Source organism: Rissa tridactyla, chromosome 12, assembly GCF_028500815.1.
Source record: "Rissa tridactyla isolate bRisTri1 chromosome 12, bRisTri1.patW.cur.20221130, whole genome shotgun sequence".
Lineage (NCBI taxonomy): Eukaryota > Metazoa > Chordata > Aves > Charadriiformes > Laridae > Rissa > Rissa tridactyla.
Window position 1 is genome coordinate 1131692 of NC_071477.1, and position 21492 is coordinate 1153183.

Consider the following 21492-nt stretch of genomic DNA (forward strand, 5'->3'; position numbering starts at 1 on the left):
AGCCGTGCAGACGTGGTGCTGAGGGTGGGAGGCACGTGTTAGGGACAACCTCTAAGTGAAAACAGTAAGACTCTTTCTATTGACTTCAAAGGGGTTTGGATCAAGCTCTAAAGCCCATTCCACATTCCAGCTTGCCCACGTCTCTGTTTTTAGTACCATTCCTGGTGTTGCTTCCGGTATAGATTGGCATGCTTTCCCATTTACTTAACACCGTTGTACACTCGCACAGTATTCACACACATGGTATACAACCCAAATGACTAAAACCTTCCAATGTTTACAAGCACATGACTGTCAGAGCTGTGTCTGATAGTATGCGGATTTTCCTTGTTGCTCTGGCTTCACAATAGATTATGCCAATGGCTTTGAAACACTGGAAGCAGCTGGGGCTGTTGGCCTTGCAGTGTACAACTTCGGAGCCACCTCCAATGTCCTTCAAATACATTGGTAATACTTCCTTAAATCCACTCCTCACTACAGCATTTTGGAGTGTTTCCCAAATTCATTGGTGAGTGATGAGACTGCTTTGTTAGAATGTCACTTTTGGTGTAATTACACGAAAAGAGGACTTTGCCAACAAAATCCTGTAAATCATTCTTGCACAACACACCCTGCTGAGCTCGTTGTACACTCTCATAAATTCTGGTTCAAAATCTGACTCTTTAATAAGTTTATCAGAAATAGTGTTTGTAAAATCCTGCTTGCACTTTCATTCCAATGTGGCACTTGGCCTAGAAAGGGGCTTTGCAACAACCACCTGAATTTTGACCTCACTGGAAGAGTATGACAGGCAAGATCTGCATTTTACTTGTTGGATAAACATGTTAAAGGATTTGTTTCCAAAATACATGAGATCAAAGATGCATAGTCTGAAAGTGTTCACCTGATTACAGTCTACTGCGGTTTGGAAGCCACGCTGACAAACTGCATTTTACAATAGAACTACAGTACAGAAATTACCATGATTAAATTGTTCTGACTTTGCTTATGATAATGTCATAGTCTCCAGCTTTGAAGCCATGGAACAGAAGATCCATCTAATTCTGTCTTGGATTAACTTTTCTCGTTAAAAGTTTGCTATTAGAACTGATCCTAGAAAAACAACCACTACGTCTGTCCATCAAATACCTCGTCTTTAGATGGCCAGGAAGCCTGCCCTTCCAGACTTTGCAGCAAGATGGCATCTGCGCCACTAAGAAACAGCGTGCTAAACTGCAGTACAGTAAATGAGCAGATTGTTTCAAGATTGCTTGCTGTCATGGCAACATACACAGCTGTAAAAAAAAAAAGATACTTAAAAAGTAAAAAAAAATTAGCTTAGTTTTTGCTGAAGAATGATTCCTCAAAAAGACCTACTACCTCTGCAAAAGAGCAGAAACACAACCTCCACAGCAACCATCTTACTGCACATCCACATTTTGCCTAAATGAGGATGCAAACACTACATAAATCCTTACTTCATCTCTTAGAAATGAGTAACTTTACCATGTAGGAATGGGATTCAGTCCTAGTTTTCCTTAACATTAAATTAAAAATTCCTGGAATTTATATGTAGCTGTTCTGCTTCCCTTCTCAAGTCTTGCTTCAGGAATTGGTGAGCAGGACGTTGAATGCATGGAGCCATCCCAAGGTTTACTCTATCGCAGACACACATAAGACCAGGTGACACACAGAAGCACTGGGAGAAGTAAGTGCATGTACCATAGAGAGACCACTGCGCTCCTCCTGGGGAAGCCCAGACAGCAAGCTGAATTCTCTTAAATCAGCTCTGCACACTGCAGCTCCACGGGCTCCTCTGTTACGCCATGTAGCACCCGAGCAGGAGAACTGGAACCTGTGGCTATGACTTCTGGGGAGTCGGGCAATACACAACTTCAGTCTCAAAACAGATACTGTGCTGCTAACTCGGACCTTGCTTATTATGACTTCTAATCAATTTGATCTTTCATTCTCTTATCTTTGGCTGATGATCAACTCTAGACTTTCTATATTTCCTCCCATGAAGACAAGCCCAAGTTAGCTCCCAACTATATGAGGTTGTATCACCTGTGAGATGCTCATAAACCCTGATTATTGTGGTCTTCACCAGATTTCAGGTCCCCAAGAACTGCAAACTGTAATCTACTGAAGGAAGCTCTGTCCAACTGACAAATTTCTTGTGTATCGTGGTGAGTGTGTGAAATACCAGCCAAAGTCCTGTGTTACACAAGAAATGAAATTGATATATAGATGGCATCAAAATGCCATTGAAGTCAATGTTGAAACTTATACCAACATGAACGGAATCAGAATTTTATCCTGCAAGTCTGTCGAAAATTCCTCAGCTCTCGTCCAATTAGCACAAAACACCAATTTTCTCTTTCCGCTTCTGCTGACAACTGAGTGATCTTTTCTATTTGAATTCATTTGAAAAAGTTACACATCAAAGTTATTCCAGATTTGGTAACAGGAAGATGAGAACTGAATCAGAATGTACTGTCTGAATACAATACATAATAAAAAGAAAGGACATCTTTGATAAGAGTACAAGCTATCCAAACTTAGCCCTGAAAAAATGAGCTGTGTTGCTTCTAAAGTACAAACACTTCCAACAGCAAAGCATAAGCAAAATGAAGGTTTTTCTTTTTCATGTAGATTTCATTTCCTAATGGAATTTAAGTGCTCAAAATAGTTATTAAAAAAGTCTACTTATTTTCTAAGCAATTTACCACTTGCAAGGAGAAAGCAAACATCACTACAACAGTCACAATACGTTTGTCTCTCCCTTGGTCCCACATCACTGACCCTCTGGGAGATGGAACCCGAGACCCAGTGCTGGGAGTGAGATCTGTGGAACGCAGAGGAGCTGCAGCAACCCACAGACCGTACGTATGCTAGTAATACGCATATGTTGATCTTATTGAAATGTGCTGATATAAAAAAATAAAAAAATAAATAAATCACATAATGTACTAAATGTAGGGGTGTTATGGTGGTTACTAATACTTGAAATATACGTGTACAATTGCGATTTGCTCAGCTGTTCATTGTTCCACACATCTAAAGAGTCTCTCTGTTCCATAACAGAGGAAAGACAGAGTGAGCGATGTGTTAACTTCTAGCACCTACGGCAACAGTTTCATGCTTTCTCCAATAGTACAGGGCATCGCGTTGCACCCATCCACCTTCCTCCTTCCAAACCACAATTCCTTCCTGGGCACGTGCGCTCCTGCTCTTGGGACAAACTGACCAGAATGACTTCAATCAGATTTTCATAAGCAAGTGGCAAGCAGTCATTTTTTTTATTATCTAAAAATCAATTAGTAGCAGATGCTAAGTTTTAGCCGAACTTCCCCCACTCGTATACTAAGTCAAATAACTTCCATCATTTTTTCTCTTCTTCAGTATTTTCAAGTGATTTTGAAACATAAATAATGAAAAGAAAATAATATATAAAAGAAAAGCTGTCAGACATAACTGATCAATGAAAGGGTTGTGTTAGTGAAGAGCTCGGGTACTTCAGGCGTGGTGTACAAGATGAGAACTGGCAAAGGGAAGAAAAGCTTCTGAACGTTCTGCAAGCAGGCAGAATGAGGAAAGGGGCAAAATGGAACAGCCAGGCAGCAGCAAATCTGCCACAGCGCCCATCAGCGCCCTCGGCAGTTTCCGGATCACAGCCCTAGAAGCATGAAATGGAGCACGGTGGTTTTCCTAATGAAGTCTCAATTGGATGCAAATCCTTCCTCCCACGTTTCTTCTTTGCTGGCCACAGAGCGAGGAAGGTGGCTCACGAGCTGCCCGCGACGCCTTCCTGCTGCTCATCCCACTAACACCGCCCAGCCTGGGCTGAAGAGCACTCGGGCAAGTTAAGACTGTCACAAACCCTTTCACTAGCATGTGCTGGCTATTTTTAATGTGAAGAAAAGTCCTACATTTTTACCAAATTCAGTTAGACAGAAATCAAATATTCACCTGTGGATTGTTAGCAACAAATGATAATACTGTTTCCAGCTGCTCAGAAATCATTGGGACAGCAGCCTTCCCTCCTCCCCTTATTAAATCAGGAGGGGGAAAAAGTCTTTAAACAGTCAGCATGATCAAACTGTTAACTCACAATATTTATACAGTGCTATATGGGCCTAAAATGTTCTCATAAAATGAGGTTCCTGATTCTGTGGAGCTAAAGGTAAACTCCAGGGTCAAGTACCTGCAAAGCTGAGAGAAACTCTGGCAGAACACTGCTTCTTAAGAACACTGTGCCCGTAAAGAGGAGAAAGATCTCTATACAAGAATATTCATTCCCCAAAAGGCAACACAGAAAGGAGGAAGATTTGGTCCTGCTCTGGAAGTAGTATATATGCCCCTTTTCTTCAGACATATTGAAGTTTAAAAGGAACAAAAAACGGATAGGACAATGAGAACCATCCCTTCAGAGTTCAAACTGGCACAAACAATACCCACACGGCACATCATCTCTAGCCTCGCTGGCTTTGACAGCGCCACAGGAGCCCTCCCCTGCCTTCCACACACAGCTGCCTTTTCCTTGCTTCTTACGCACAATTATCATTCACACTAATCACATCGCTGCAACTCTCTGTTGCCCTTCACATGTCACAGATACGAGTTCCCTCGCCATACACGGATACGTTGCTGCTGCTATTATAAGCTGCATAATTTGGAATAACTGACATAAGAGTAGATGTTCCCCTTCTCATTGTCACGGCACAGCTGCCTAGAAGGACTTACACCAGTAGAGCTGCGTGTCGAGAAGGCAGGCAGCCGAGCTCACTGTCTCCCTTTACATTTTTCCCCGTCTCTCTCTCTCCTGTTCCTTCACTTATAAAGTGACAGGGCGAGTGCTGGAGCTGCGTGACAAAGCAAACACGAAAATCAGATGGGTGATTCCTAGCACAGCGCGTGAGTATCAGAGATGTTAAACGTGAATGTGAACACGAAGCCACCAATAAACAAGTCCCTGATGCTTATTCATTTTTCATTTGCCTTCCATAGTAGCAACTACTCCACCACGCTTTGGAGAAGACATCTTTCAAGTCTTTGTACTTACAAAGTTGTGACTGCTGGATGATACTTGTATCTCTGCAGTGACACACATTCATCTGCTTGATAAATAAAGGCTCAAAATAGGCCCTATGTCCTCTTTACCAAGAAAGCATCTGAAGGGAAAAAATCCACGAAGTAGAGACAAGAGCCTTCCGAGCATGGGAACGCTCATCTTTATTGTTACTGTAAGCATCCTGAACTACAACAAGCTGGCACAAAATCTAAAAAACTAGGTTGAGACTAACAAGCAACAAAACAAATGCTTTCTGTTGCCGCACATAAGAAAACTGCTGTGAGCAAGGCTGTTTGTCCCTTCGTCATCAGAACAATTTTAACGTGAAAGCTGATACTGTCAAACCAAATGTATCCTGAACTCATTTTTCTAAGTAACAGCGCAGAAAGACAGATCAGCGTCACGCTCAGAGATCACATGTAGGCTTCAGATTAATGGAAATGAGCTTGTTCAATATTCTGCTGATTCGAGAAAACCAGCACTGACATGACTCACCTCTTTTCTTTCTCCTCAGAGAATCGCTCCTTTCTAACACAAGTCAGGGTTTCTCTTTATATAACTAGATCATGAAACGGGAGTTCAGCTGTGTATCAAACAGAATGCAAATTAATCAAATCATGCATACCATTTATATAATTGCATTTTTTATATTTTTAAGAAGGGAAGGCATATCAAATGGACATGTATTGGTTTGGTTGTGGAACACGCATAAAGCTAAATAAATTTTATTTTCTCTTTTGTGTTCCTTGTGTGGATATTTCGTTTTAAGAAATATTTTTCTGCAACCGAATGGATGCCAATTGCAGAAATATCTGCCACTAAGCTAGAAAAATCTCGTCATAACTTTTCATCATAGATATCAAAGGCTAGAAATCCTCTGAGGGAGAAATAAGCGTATCAGATAGTTGTACTTTCTGGGAAGATGTTGCAAACTTGTTTACCACAAGACTGCTATAGTGAGAAAAGAAACCAAGTAAAAGGAGAATCATGTTTCTACTAATAGTCATTCCGATCCTGCAAATGTTTTTGTTTATGACATTTACAGAATTGTATCAAGTAGTAAAAGGAACCTTAAGGACAATTTCTCGGGTGCTTAGGACCCACAGTTGGAATCAGGCTTCGCTCCATTCCAGTTTCAGAGGCATTTACAAATTAATATACTTACAATATATTGGTTAGCGCATGCCTCCATCAACTTCTACCTACTCCTGTGAAAATGCTCCGTTCCTTTTGGCCTTGCTCCTTCAACACGAAGACAAGACCTTGCCTCACATTTATGTTTCCTGTCAAAAGCTTTGCTCCCAGAAGGGAAGCAGCGCCTGCTGTAGGGTGGGGAAATGAAAAGTGAGAATAATCATCATTATCATTATATATGAAACTTGGAAGTAAAAGCCATGCAGAAAATACTACTTTTTACCTGTCAGACATTGTTTAGCAACACAGGCTTAAACAATTTAACACAAGTATTTTTTTTCTTGCACCCCCTGCCCCAAGGATGATGAGGATGGTTCATTTGGAACCAGCAAGGTGTCCTGAGGCAGCTCGTCGGCTGGCGCGCACAGCGCCCAGGGGTTATTCCCGGCTGTCTCGCGGAGCTTGGCTTGGCAGGAACGAGAAGACACTAAGTGTCTTAACTAAGTTAAAACAGCAAGGCAGATTCCAGCCTTGTTTGCCTGATTTCTATCGGGCAACATTTTAGGATCCAAAGGATCCAAAGTGAACTGTCCTCTATAGAGGCAATCAGCGTTTGAGTTGGTTAAAAATACATCAGTCTCATCTTGTCTGCATCTGTGGGGTACTAAATCTGTCTTGGAGACATTTTCTTGGGTTGAAAACATTTTCATACATTCAATCTTGTATGAATGCTTAAATCTGATACAGAACTTTTCCTAGTATACGTTTTCTACAAGAAATCTGTATCATCTCATTGCAGAAGACGGGTATATCATCAATTAGTACAGACAGACCTTCACAGAATTCCCTAGAAACCATCAGCATTTTCTAGCATGACCTAAGAGCTATATAGAGGAAAAAACATTTAAAACTTGCTACTTCCTCTCTTTTTAGGACTAAAACCTGATTTGGCTTGTTATTTCACTACAAAGGGGAGATTTCTTACTTGAAACCGGGGCCCAGTACCTATGTCAGATGTATGCATAGAAAAAAAAAAAATCTATGGTACGGAGTTTTAGAGTTCATGGCTCCCTTTCAAAGTTGAGTCATGGCAACCCAAAAGCTTGGCTTGAGGGGGAAAGGAGTACAAAATACATCCCGATCTCTTTAAAGCATCCCTCAAACAAGTGGTTTGGATTTATTTGTTTGTTTGTTTCCCTGGAAATGTTTCATAGCATGGTAAAAATGGTTCATTTAGCTGTCTTTTTGGAATTATGACGAGCTGTTTGACTGGCAAGGCTTAGAAGAATTACAAAAACTGACACTCAAAATGTGTCAAGATGGCAATGTTAAGCTCTCAAAAAACCCAATTTACAGCATGCCCTTGCTACCATAATTTATTCCATTGCATTATGGTACAGCTTCGATTACACTCCCACATCGAGAAGGGACGGTACTCACTGAATGAGAAACTCCGATGTTTTTCTTTAAACCCTTTGTTCAGTCTCTGTTCTCCTGACAATATTCGGACTCGCTGTTGGAGGCAGCGGGTTGCCCCGGCCGCGGGCAGACGTGACCGAACAGCCACGCTTGGCCCCTGTTCAAATGCCGTCTTTGAACAATTTTCTTCTCAAGCCCCGCATCAAACACAGGCCCACAGACTTCTTTCTTTTCAAAAGGTCACTAAGGTGACCAAACCTCAGGGAATGTGCAGCCTAAACGTGACTCCCAAATGCGACATGTGCAGGTGCTTAACTGTGAAACTCCTGCTTCAAGCAAAAAGGCAGATACCCCTCTCGCTGCGATAGGCGTGATGACTTTTGGGTAACCCCCCTCCAAAGTACGACAAAGACACAAGCCCACAGAACTGCTTCCTTGCCCCTGCTTTTGGAAATGGCTACAACACATTTGCATCACATGACACACACACAATACACGTTTTCCATATATTTCTGTCAAAACAAATACATCCAAGAACGAACGACCGCATTAGTGCAAAATTTTCTGATACAAACTTTCATGTCTAAAACGCGCCAAACTTACAGCTGTGTTATGGCGGGCCCGCGACTCTCCCCGAAGCACCGGGTACGGCCACCGCCGCCAGACGGGCGGCGCTCGCCTTTCCGTCCGGGAAAACCCCGCGAGCCCCGGGATGTCCTTTACACACGTTCCCAACTCGTGACTCGGTCCGAGCCCAAGTGCCCGGTGTCCCCGGGGCACCTCCTTTGCCACCAGCCGACCCCCGCCCCGGCTCGCCGAGCTGCGGGGCGGACACCTCAACCCCCGGGACCCTCCTTCAGCCCCGGCGGAGGCGGAGCTGCCCCAGGGCCTGGGGTCCCGCCGCTCCCTCGCGCGGGGCGGGGCGGGGCGGGGCGGGGCGGGGCGGGGCGGGGCGGGGCGGGGCGGGGCGGGGCGGGGCGGGGCGGGGCGGGGCGGGGCGGGGCGGGGCGGGGCAGTCACGTGCTCCCGGGCGGGGCGGAGCACCACGTCCGCGCGCACCTGCGGCGGCCCCCGCCTTTGTGCGGTGCAGGTGCAGGGCCCGCCCTCGCCGTGACGTCAGGGGCCGCTCGCGGGGCAGGATGGGAGAATCCCGCCGCTCCCCGGCGGATGCGCTCGGCAGCGCGGCGGCTTGAGGCGGCTCCGGCAGCGACGCGCGGGGGGGGGGCGGCCCGGGAGGGGGCGGCGGGGGGTCGGGCCGGCGGCCCGCGCCCCGGCTCTTCCCCACCCCGCAGGCAGCATGGCCCACCCCGCTGAGGCGCTCGCAGCCGCCCCCTGAGCGCCCGGCGCCGGCGGAGCGCCCCGCCGCAGCCTGCCCGCGGCTCCGGGGAAGATGCTGCCGCGGCTGGTCCTGCCCGGCTGACGCCCCCCTCGCCGCCGCCGCCGCCACCCTCGTCCCCATTGTCCCCCGTCTGCCCCCGGCTCCATGAGCGCCTCCTCCGCCCCCCGCCTCTGAGCTTCCCGCCCTCCACCTCATGGCTGCATCGGAAGAAGGGACCGGCTGCTTTCTCCCGCGAGGCCGGTCGCAGAGTGACCCCAGCATCCTCACCGACCCCGCGGGCCCCGCCGCCGGCCAGCACCCAGGTACGGCCCCGCGCGGGCGCGCCGGGACCCCGACCCCCGTCCGCCGGGCGGGCGGCAGCGGGACCGCATTGTCCGCGCTCGGCGCTGGAGCGGTGCCGCGGCCGCGCTCCGACAGGCGGGGGGCGGGCGGGGGCTGCCCCGGCCCCGGGTCCCCGCTCCGGCCCGGCGGCGGTAGCGCGGCGGCGGGCGCTCGCAGCGAGCGCGTTTATGACTTTGGTGGGGCGGGGGGAATTCGGGGCTAATAAAGCAGGCTGTTTGCACGGTATCGCCATGGAGACAGGGGGAAGCAGAGTCGCAATTAAACGCTTTCTCCCCACGAGAAGGTAATTTTCATTTCATAGGGGGAAGCCTAATCTTCTTATGAAGTGTAGGCACAGAGGGTGGTGCTGGGGGGACGCGGCCGAATCGCTAGTGTATAAATAGAATATCGTGATGAGGTTATTTTCTTTCTTTAACAATGGCTAGTGATGTTTTCAGCTTAACTTCACTTGGAGGAATAATTCTAAGCATCTGTTGGTGGTGACTCAGTAATTTCAAATTGTCAGAATCTAAGCAATGATGACCCCTTTAGAAAAAAATAAAAAATAACGACATCACTTTGATGTGATGTGATTGCAAGGAAAGGCACAACAACAAGCTGTAAGCAAAGGCTAAGAGCCAGTTTCCTCCCAGTTTATCTGAATAGATGGTCATGCAAGAACTGGAAGGTTCCTTTATGAGAAAAGGAGTAATCAAAACAGCGTAGGACAATGAATGGGGTGTTGATCATCTCTGCCCATTACACTGAATTCCGACCCTAGAAATGGGTTTGGGTCAGGCGCTATCAGCCTGGAAGAGACAGTCTCTGAATGCAATTTTGGATTGAACTTCCGTTCCAGTCTTTTTCAGGTTATTGAGTAAATAAAATATTCCAGGCTCTTTACATACACCTGCTGTACTGCTTCCTTCTGAGCCAACAAGGATATTAATATTTGGAACTGTTTTAAGTTCTTCTATTTATTTGTCTTATCAAGCAATTCTGAGCACCTTGTTCTGGAGTGAAATACAAATTAAATTAAGGCAAACAGTAGATGATTTATCTCTGATGCCCAACTGCTGCGATACCCTAAGTGAAGGGAACAAAGGACTCTTCTAACATGAACTGCTCGACTCCCTCCCAAAGGGGCAATCTTGACTGAAAGAGGAATGTATGTTTCTGCCATTTCATCTCTGGAAGCAGAAGTGACTAATGAAAGGAAGGCATATGCAATCTCAATTTTAATTCCTCTATATTATTTTCTGCTAATTGATTATTTTGACCTTTGTGAAATATACAACAAAGAAAGTACACAACATGTCTGACATGTAGACAGATACAAACATTGTTATGCTTTTCCTAAGGAAAAAGAACTATCAATACTAAGTAGCATTTTTCCTCCCTAATACAGACTTCATCGGATAAGACAGTGTCCCATTGCATGGCAGAAGCTATGCTGATACACAAGAAAGATTTCTTTTATGGTTTTGTGTTGTACGTACAACATGGGGAGAGAAACAAAAGGTGATAAATACCTTAGGGTTTTTGTCCAGGTAAGTATAAACAGTTAGTAGTAGAGTTAGCATGCTTGGTAAGCTTTTCAGGTTTAAAATTTGTTTATCAAATAGCATTGAACATCTGTATGCTTCAAAATAATAATAAATGAACATAAATGACTTATTTAAATAATGTTTTACCCTACAGTGTTGTAAGTAATCGCTTACTATGAGCAATCTCATACAATTGGCTACTAAAAAAACTGAAATACAATTTATACTATTGTAAGATTTATGAACGCTAAATGACATAATTGTAATTTATCTTATTTTGTTATTCTGGAAAATAATTTTATCATTATACTGCCAACATAGTCATCTACGGACTCATATAATGCCAACATAATCATTTTAATACCAACATAATCAGCTATGACTCTACGTCAAAAGAAAGCCGTAGGTGCACTAAATGGTACATAGGAAGTTTGTGTTTACATCCCAACCCTGCTCACAGATAAACCATGGAGAGAAGTAAATTTGAAATGTAGGATTCTTTGTTAATTTAAAAACGAAATTAATTTTCATTGTCATTTAAGTCATGCATTTAAATTATACGGACAATTAAGACGAATAAAAGTAACAAAATATGGATATAACTGAAGGATCACTACAGAAGCATTCCTACTTTTATATGGCAGTTGAACGATACTGTGTTCCTACCGGAGATGCGCTCCTGCTTTGCAACATTTTCTTGAATGCGTGATGTGGTCAAGGGTTATTCTGCACCAATTCATTTGGCTGTCTCTACTGTAGGAAAGTATATCAAGGTAGAATATGTGGTAATAGACAAAGCCAGCCTAAATTGTAAAGATGTTTCTGGTGTTCATTTGGGTTTGATTAAAGACATAATTTATATTCCTGTTCTTGACCTGTACAATTACAGTATTTTGTTTTGCAGCCCAGCTTTATACAGGAAATGTTTGTGACATAGTTGAGAAAGTCGTGGTGGCAGCATATAGCTTTTCGTGTATTTACCTAAGAAAATTCTCTGATGCAATGCTTCATTTTCCTTTCTCTCTTGAAACGCCAGCTTAAGAGCGGCGTTGGCTGTACGCAGCGTGGTTACCAGACTTGCTGGCTCTCTTGCACAAGTTCAGGATCTGCTCTCACTGGGCCATATAATCTCTTTTTAGCTGATCCTGAGTAACGTAAACATCAGACTGAAGGGACTCGGGATGAACAGACTGCAGATGGCAAGTGTTAGTTCACCTTCCTATTGCTTTCATTTGCAATTTTTTTGATGAACCAGGTCAAGTCTCAGAGGAGTTTCCCATGTGAGAACAAAGCTGAAGTTTGGTTTGGGGGTTTTTGTTTGTTTGGTTGTTTTGTTTGTTTGTTTGTTTGTTTAACAGAGGGCTCCCTCTTCTTCCAGCAAGGGCACGGAATAACTAAGTAACTGGCTGGTTCAAATAGCCTCAGGTGTTGATTTTTGCAAGTTCTGGACACTGGCAATCCTGACTGATGCCAGCAGAAGCTGCAATTACTCCAAGCCTTGAAGAACCAGGGCTTCACGATAAAGCTTCTTATCTAGTGTGCTTTTCTTCACAAAGCATTCACTGTAGAAATGAAAAGCTATTTTATAACCCTGATTTACTAGAGCAGATGTAATCTTTGCAGGCTACAGTGAATTTTATCACATGTAAAAAACTTTAAAAATTAACACGTGCCACTATAATCTTATTAAATGTTCCTGTAGTAAATAAGATAAACAAGGTATTCGGTGAACTAGACTAGAGGCAGTTAATAGCTATTTATTTTAAAACAGAGATACAAATTCACTGATTTAGATCCTTCACGTGCAACTTCAATTAAACAGCAGCTCCTCACAGTGATAATTAAGATGTCACAGTCATGGCCTGAGAAGAAAATATGGAGTTCAGTTACCTGTGCAGGCTCTACTGACAAAGAGCTCATTTCCTCCAGCATTTAAATGGTGCATATAGTTCCTATTCCTAGTGTAGGGAATGCTGGAAATAGAATAAGAAAGATAAGAAGGAATGAATGTTTCTTTGTTTTAATTGAATAAATTATTTTCTCCTTTAAGACAACATAATGCATTTCAGCCTGTGATTTAAGTGAACCGTTTTGTGGCCACCGAGCAGTATTTTATGAGAACTGGTATAAAACAGCGAACACTGGACTTCCCTATTTCATTTAAGCACGCTGTCACACCGAGTGAGCGAGCCTTAAAAAGGAATGTGTCCTGAATTTGAGAAACATACATCAAGATACTTATACCTTGCTTAACTATAGGCTGTCTCTAGACTGTTCTGTCATTAAGAAAGTGAACTTCATTTTTCTCATTGTGCCATGGCTTAATGTCAGATTCACAGGAGAAGAATCACAATTAACACAATTTAATTTGGAAATCCTCATAGGAAAGAGTTCTGAAACAAGTAGCATCCTTCCCTGCTGCCATTAAGATGGCTGTTCAAAGTCCCGTTGTTTTCACTGAGTTTGGGAGCAGGCCAGAATATCCAATTGTATCAGATTTTGTGTATAAAGTCACAATCTCTTGAATGTAGATCTGGGGTTAGCTCTGAGCTGAAAAAACTCCTCTGGACAATATCACATCCTGCCATAACATCAAGGGGATTTTTTTGAGGCAGTTAAGAATGTTTAAAAATTTTAAAATACTAGTTAAATTCTAATTAAAAAATTAAAAGGTGATGGAACTTGATTTAGATGGCAAAAGATGGCACTCAAGGAAAGATAATGCAAAGAGGGATTTCGTTAGTTCCAGAGATCGTAGTTTTTTTCTTTCCCCTTCCTTGTTTGCCTCCTCCATCTTCCCAGGTGAGGATCAAGAGAGAAAGAGGAGTCTAAAGGGGGCAGGGATATGAAATTTAGAACAGATTTCACCATCACCACCTATTTGAGAGGCAGTTGCAGGAAAGGAAAATATTGCTCTCATTATATCCTTCCAGCAGTCACAGGGCATAGAAAAGATTGACAATGTTATTTGATTTGTAGTCATAAAAGACAGGGCTCCACAGACTGAAGAAGCACACGCCATGTCAAAACTCGGTATTACTTGAGGAGATACAGACAACCATGACAATGTGTGAAAATGTCACCCCCCCTCAACTTTGGGATAATCCATTTTAATTTGTATAAGTATACGTTGGTGCCGGCACGTTTTGCTCTCTATGCTGCTACTTTTCCTCCCTGGCACCATGCAATTAAAGAATGCTTTTTCAGGATTGGCGCTACCGAGTTCTTCAGTGGACCTTGCCAGTGGTCCACCATGTCCTCCTTCTCCTCCAGTGTAGCATCTGTACCAAGGCGAGGAGCTGGGGTAGTGCAAGCAGTAGTGTTCCATGTCGCTAACAGCGTTATCAGCATTGTTTCTCAGCATTCTCATTGGAGGCACTGATGAAGGGGCTTCTCAGCCTCTGCACTCTTTGGTGTGCTTCAACATCTGACAAGCTAAAGCTACTTCAGAATAGCTGTTCCAGAGATGTCCGACTATGTCACTGCCGGACACTAATTCCCTTTTTATTTCTATTGATACCATGTGTAATCAGCAGCACTGTGCACTGAATTAACTCAAGGAGAGAACAACTGCCTAAAACTTAAAGCTCCTTTGTCACTGTTTCTAGTTATCATAATTCATAAGTTTTGTAGCAGGACACATTCTTGTAAATATTCTTGTAGGATGCTAAAAGGAATGGAAGTGTTAGGCTTCTTTTACGTCGCCTGTGGGCTGAAGGATGAGCTGTAACCCAGCAGAGCCTCACAAGCAATGCAGGGACATCAGCCTTCTAAGTATTGCCTGGGGAAAGTCATAGCGCCATAAAGTGTCAAGTATAGAATACTCTATTCTGGGGCATTAGGGTTTTTTTTTCTTCTTTTTTAAAGCCGTAACTTAGCCTAAATAGGCCGTGCCACTCCCTTCATATGCCTACCATTGATTTCTCATAACTTTTTAGGGTTGCTAAAGATTTTAATTAACACTTGTTGCTCACATATTTGTTCCTTCAACAAGTTTGCTCAGCTTGAGTCTTGTGCATAGTGTTAGGGGGCTTGTCAGCAGTTGGCGAGCCATGCTTTTGCCCCTTAGCTGTCAGGACGCTACACTGGTAAACTGCATGATGTTGGAAGCTACTGGCAGGGGAGGTTTGAAAACTCAAAAGCACATTAAAAGTAAAGTATAGTAGGTTTGGGCTGCAGATGTGTGTAAGGAGCAAAGGGAAAGCAAAGAGGGGTACAACTGGAGTGCACGTAGATTGGTGCCAGCTTTCTGAATCTGCTCTAGTCATTTTTGCTGCAAATTATTCATTCCAGGCCCATAATTCAGAAAATCTTGTAACCGTGTGCTTAACTTAAAACATGTGCTTAAGACCAAGGAAATCAATAGCAGCGTGATCACCAAGGAGAGGAAGAGATGCTGGTGATGCCCTGCCTGTCGGTTGCCTGGTGCTTTCATCCTTCTCCAGTCATTTAGATCACCATAACTTAAATCAGGCACTTGTAGGCTTATCTGTGACATCTTTAGTTGCTGCATACGTTTTCAAATTTGATACCAACACTTGAGCCAGGCCACCCATTATATGGGGCTTTTCACCAGAAAGATTTTGGTTTCCATTTCATTTTCCTCTACCAACAAGTCTGTTCTGTTAACAGAGTTTGTTTGCCCTGGATCATATTTCTTCTGAAACAAGAAGCGTACCAGGTCTCCTACATCCTTTCCCAACACTGTTATTTTATGACCAAAATTAAATAAGCTAGTCAGTGCTTTTGCTCCAGTTTATGACTTAACCCTATTTTTCATATACGTGAAGCTTTGTGATATTTTAAGTTCTCTCACTCAAAGTCCGAATGTTTCCGTTCTAACCCAACCAAAGGGCTCCCGGCAGAAATGTGCTCTTCCAGGTGTATTTAGTTCCTTGTGTGATACCATGGGGAGTATGCGCAGGCATACTCAGTAGAGACTAGAAACATGCAGGGTATTAATTTACATTCCAACTTAATAGCCCGTTTCCTTTTACAGTGAAATCCAGATTTCAGCCCTATAAGGCTCCCCAAAACATTGGTTGTGGGAAGTACAGTTAGTTTTTTATCACATAGGACCAGAAAAATCATCGCCATATTACCAAGTACTGCAACGTTAGTTATCCTTTAACAAACGGGCCATAGTGCTTTTGGGAAGGTCTTTCTCATCAAATCCCCAGTCCCTTGCTGGTCTGATCTAACTGGACCCCAAGTCCCTGTGATGCAGAGAAACTTCACCGGAAGCTCTGAAGTCCCTTATTTTCCCTCCGTCCTGCAGTGATCTCTTCCAGCCCCAGCAGCCCTCTTCCCTGCTGGTGACATCCCAGCTGCGTGGCTGCTCTCCCCAGCGTTCTCCAGGAGGGAGGGAGATCTCCCCGGCTCTGGAGAGGAGGATGGGCTCGGTGCCCTGGGGCGGGCTGCAGAGCTGGGGCTCCCCGGCTGTAGGTGCTGCTGCCCGGGCCTTACTTCGTGCTGCAGACACCGGCGTCTGGGGCCATGCTGTGCTCTCCCTTTGTTGTGTGTTGCTCAACAGGCACGCGTGCACGCTTAACACCAATTGCTTTATGCTGCCTGCCCGGGAATTTTCCTTACTGAAACCAACTACTTAGTTTATTTTTTGGGATTCAAGAGAGAGCTTGGTGAAGTTATGTTGCAGCAGTTAAATGAGATCGGTTAATAAGTATGCTATTCATGTTAAGGGTTGTTTTTAGGCTTTTCCAAGGTTTGACTGCTTCCAGTGTTTGGGGACTTGTATTTATCCAAATATTAGAGCTCTGTAAATGAAATAGAGACCTTTAATGGGGAGAAAAAAGTGGTTTACAGTTCTCTTTTCTCCTAAATCCCAAGTTGGCAGGTAGTTTGAATGTTGCTGAAAAGATACTTAAACCATTTAAACCTCTTTATCCAAGAAGTGGAAATACTGATTATACGCAATCATAACCTAGTCTGGATTTATGAGAATGAAGTCATCGTATCAGAAATACCTGGTGTTGCTTTATGAACTTTTTTGCATCTCTAGTTACTTCTGCATCCTTGAGTAAGAACTGAGGGTCCTGTTTTCCTCCTAGGTTTACAATCGTCTTCTGGGCAGAAAGACTGGACAGATCTCAGTTTGCAGTGCAGAAGCCTGAGGGACCGTCCCACAGCGGGAATGTGCTGTCTGCTCCCACACCAGAGCCCCCGGGGCCCTGCTGGGCTCATGCTCCAGGCACTTACTCTCAGTGCTCCCAGCAAAACCCGTGGGACACGTAAAGGAGCGGGTCTAAACTCGAGTATCAAAGTTAGAGTAGGTAGTTATCACGTCAGTGAAAAGCTTTTTCACTAGTTATCTGATTTAGCAGGTTCTGTTGTCCCTTGTTGAATCAGAATTAATTTATTGGTTCTAGAATGTCTTAAATATATCTCCCCTAGTTCCTGGCAATGCTTTCTCATGCGCCAGAAGGAACCTACTTATGTGCACACAAATTCTTTCATCGCCCTTAGGTTTGGTTGCAGCAACTATATTCTGGCATTAAAAGCAGCGGGGATGAACATGCAAACAATGCAGGATTGATTTTTTTTAATTTATTTTTATATTGGTATCTAAATAATGCATTTACATCTTACTGGAGAAATTTTTAGGCCTGAAGTGTATAACGATCAAAGCGAGCTGGATGAGTGAGAAAGGGCTTTTTCAGAGTTGCGGTATCTCATACATCACACAGAGTAGTATTACAGGTCTCTTGTATACTCCCTACAAAGGGCATTTATGTTTCCCCTTCTTAACTCTTCAGATGTTTTCATGCATCATAAAAGAACTATCACAGATGACAAAAAAGATTCAGGCTCAGATTCTCCAAACACAGATGTCTCGTCTGAGAAATACCTATGGGCTATATCTGAAATAATGCATGATTGTGCCAGTTGCTGTGCAGCATAGAAAGAAACTGTTCCCACTTTCAGTAGTTTGCAATCTAATTTGAAAAAGATAGAAAACAGTGGAAAAAAAAAAAGTGTTTTGTATTTTAAATATGGGGAATCGAGCTGTAATTAATTGCCTTCTCTGAGTTTCTGTAGGAAGCCAGTGGCACACCTGGAAGTTGACTCTGCATTTCGTAACGTTCAGTCCCGTATCTGAACGGCAGGAATCGTACCCAGCAGCGCTACCATTGAGATACGTGCGGCTTGTGTGGCCCGGTGGGCAGGGTCTGCTAGTCAACCACCATACAACAATATTTTGTGTGGTAAAGGAAATTGTTATCTTTGCAAGGTTAGAGAACTTTGATTGATTGACTTAAATGTAGCTGCAGTTTCTTGTTCTATGGCTTCCAGTGTTTGATATTACTAATAATGGAGAAAACAGTGTAGGCAAGTACAGCTAGAAAATTTGGTGAATTAAGGAAAAAAAAATCGGAAACTGCGTTTTGCATAATGTTACACTGGGACAGTTTATTTAAAAACACAGATGAGTCTGGTCTCTCACTTTGAGATTTAGGACAAGAAATTGTGTTTGTTAAAGGTCTTCAGAGATTCAGTCTTTGTGCTGAATATTATTTCACCTAATAGGAAAAGAAATGGAAACCACGGGCTTTTTGATGAGAGATGGACACGGATTTCTGATTACCTTTTAGTACTTATCTGTCCTCTTTGCAATTTATTTACCTTCTAATGACCTTTTTTGATATGAAGTAGAGGTGGTTGGGAACTCAACAGAGAAAAGTTAAATCAGAAAATATTTATTTGTCCACGCTTTCCCACCCAGCTTTGGGCAGGTATAAGTGCACTAGTTTTAGTAGGAATAGAATTTAAAAAAAAAAAGAAAAGGAAAAAGAGATGAGTAAACAAGCATCCCTCTCCTAAGCTAGGCAGAGTGGGCACTGGAACGGAATGGAAACAGTTCAGTCCAACGGCTCGTCTACGGAGTACTGAAACCCTGTCTTATCTTCCGTTCATGTCACAGGCTTCATTTTAAAGCTAAGGTAAACTCCAAATTTATTGTGTACATTAGGTACAAGTACTTGGGCTTGATTTGCACACGTAGTGATTTGTGCACACAATTAGTTCCTTCTCTGTGCAAATAAGATAAACTCATACGTCCGTCAAATAATAAACAAACTCTGCACTTTAGCTAGGAATGAAGATGTTTTAAGATTAGTCAATCCGTTAAAGTTTGCACCACACTTTGAAAATGGAATGAGTTATATAATGCTTGGAGTCACGTAAACGTAACTGTTTATTTTAGCCAGCAGTTAAGTAACAGTATTAATCTTTCACAGTCTTTAGTTGTGGAACTGTGTTTCAAGACTGCCCAATTTGTGCTGAAATGAGCGGGCTACAGCATTTATTTATTTATTTATAACATTATGGCATTTTTTAACCAAATTTATGCCTTTGTATATTTAAAATTTAATACATAGAATTAATTAGCCTGGCATCTCTAAGCAGGTTGGATCTATAAATACGAAAGAGTAAGTAAAGGTAAATATGATACCTTCATTTTGGTTCTAAATGTAGCTGGAGTTTGTATACTAATACAACGGATTCTTTGTGCCCATTAAATCCCATGCTTTTGTTTGAAATTCAAGTTGATTTATGGTCTCATGTATATACAATTTATACACGCCCTAGAGAGCACATCATATAACTACTTGATGCAGGTTAACAGCTTCATGCTCGAGTCTGCATAAATATTTCAGAAAGATGATCTTAATCAAAGGCCATCTTAGCGTGCTCTCTGTAGTACAGTAATGTCCTGTAATCACACATGGTTCGTGCATGCGGCCCTGTGATTACAACTAAAGAAAGCCACGTCCTTATGCATAAAGCACCTCGTGACTGGCGCACATAATGACGAGACAGTTCCTGTGTTAACTTCCTCACCCTCAAACTGTTCTGTTGCTGCATAACCAGCAACTGGCCATAGATCACTGCGTTACATCAAACCAGTGAAGCCTTCAGCCTTTATTGAGGGCTGCTGCATCCCTCAGGCCACGCACTCTTCCCTATCCTTGCCCGTATTGATCTGTTGTGAATGCCTGTCACGCTGCATTCACTTGCTCACAGAAGTCTGCATCGCACCTCTTAACTCAACAGCCTGCACCAAGGTTTGGGTTTTTATCCTTATGAGAACACAAGAAACGCTCTGCTGGGTCAGAACTGGGGTCCATCCGGTCTAGGACAGCGCTCTTGGCAGGGGCGGCAGAAGGGGAGTTTGGGGGGAGCGCACTTGCCTGGCCTTGAAGCTTGAGACAGGCTGGAAGCAAAGGAAGGGCTGGCTGAACACACGTGAGCACCACCAACCATTCAGGGTTGACCTTCTGACTTCAAATAACACACCCGAGTGCTGATGCGTTGGGCAAGCTTGCTCAGCATCTAGAACCAGCCCTGCTTGCTTGGGGGAACTCAGACAAACCGTTAGTAGAAATCGGTCTCCAAGAGACTTTCTTGGCTCCTGCAAGTACTTTTTAATTCTCTTATTGTGAATGATATGAATTTGTGTGGAATATTTAGACAGCAAACATTCTCAACAAAAAGGCTAGCTATTACTCCACAGAGGAATTGTCCACTCTGCCCTGTTTCCAGGTCTTGCCGTGTAAGAGATGCGATGCGATGGCTTTGCGTTTGTCTAAGCCAGAATACCTCAGCCTCCAGAGCTGAACTGCTTTCAGTTCTGATGATGGGTAGAGTTGGGGAAGATGACACCGAGTTCAGGACTGGAGCCTGAAAGTTTCCCATGCAGTACCTAGTGTCACAACATTATTTCAGCAGGACTCGGGAACTGTGGTGAGGGAACTGAGGAAGGAGATAGTTAAAAGATTTCTTCTCATCCAGCACATAATGGCCGCTGCTGCACCCCCCAGGAGGGATCACTGAATGACTGTAAGCCTTGCAGGGACTTGTTCCCTGCATTTGACTGAGCGTGGCAGAGCGAGACAAGGTGGGCTGAGAACTTAAATCTTGACCATCCCAAATCGTTTCAGCAGCAGAGAGAAAATGACGGTACAAGTGAAAACCACTCACTTAACAGTGTGCCGGTCACCTCTAATGATGGCTCAGAGCAAGGGAGGATTTCACAAACTACTGCAGAAGAAGGGAGAAGAGTTGTAGCGGCTTTCATTGGCAGGCCTGGGAAATCTCAGTTGTTGAGCCTGTTGGACACGTTCGGGTCTGTTTGTCTGCCTTCTCGCCAGCCACCTGAATCCTCATCCCCCTTTGGGTAGCTCACAAGGGATGACAGTGTATGTAACACTGGCTTCATTGGGTTTCTCTGAAGTTTATGCTTTGCATATGGGACTTCTATAATTTTGTATGCTCTGCATTTATGATAGAAAAAAAATATTATTTTTTTTTTTAAATCCTAGTTGCTATGCAGACTGGGTAGCAGCTTTCTGGGATTGTAGAGGTTTCAAGGAGAAAAGCATCCTATTTTCAGATACAGCAGTTCAGTTTAACTTCAGCTAAAAAGTTTACTTCCCTAACAGTTGCTCATTTGACTTTGCTCTATGTTGCAATGCCTAGAAGCAGAGAATAAGTACCCATATTAGAATACTAACTCTGCACAGAAAGCTCTAGAAAAAAGAAAATGGAGCTAGTCTTTCACGCATACAAATTCTCCACTAGTTCACCATGAGTTTTAAACGCCTAGTTTCTTATTTAACTCAAGAAAATTAATGGAAAAATCAGAACTGAAATAAACTACA

The 21492-nt window shown here is 43.4% G+C and overlaps 1 protein-coding gene across 1 annotated transcript in view; it reads left to right on the plus strand.

The window, feature by feature from the left end:
• The first annotated feature begins 9138 nt into the window (after window positions 1-9138).
• PHACTR3 (phosphatase and actin regulator 3) overlaps window positions 9139-21492 on the plus strand; it is a 110291-nt gene continuing 97937 nt past the window's right edge. The window contains exon 1 of the mRNA XM_054218412.1: window positions 9139-9247. Within this exon, the coding sequence (XP_054074387.1) occupies window positions 9139-9247 (109 nt within the window). The remainder of the gene's footprint in view (window positions 9248-21492) is intronic.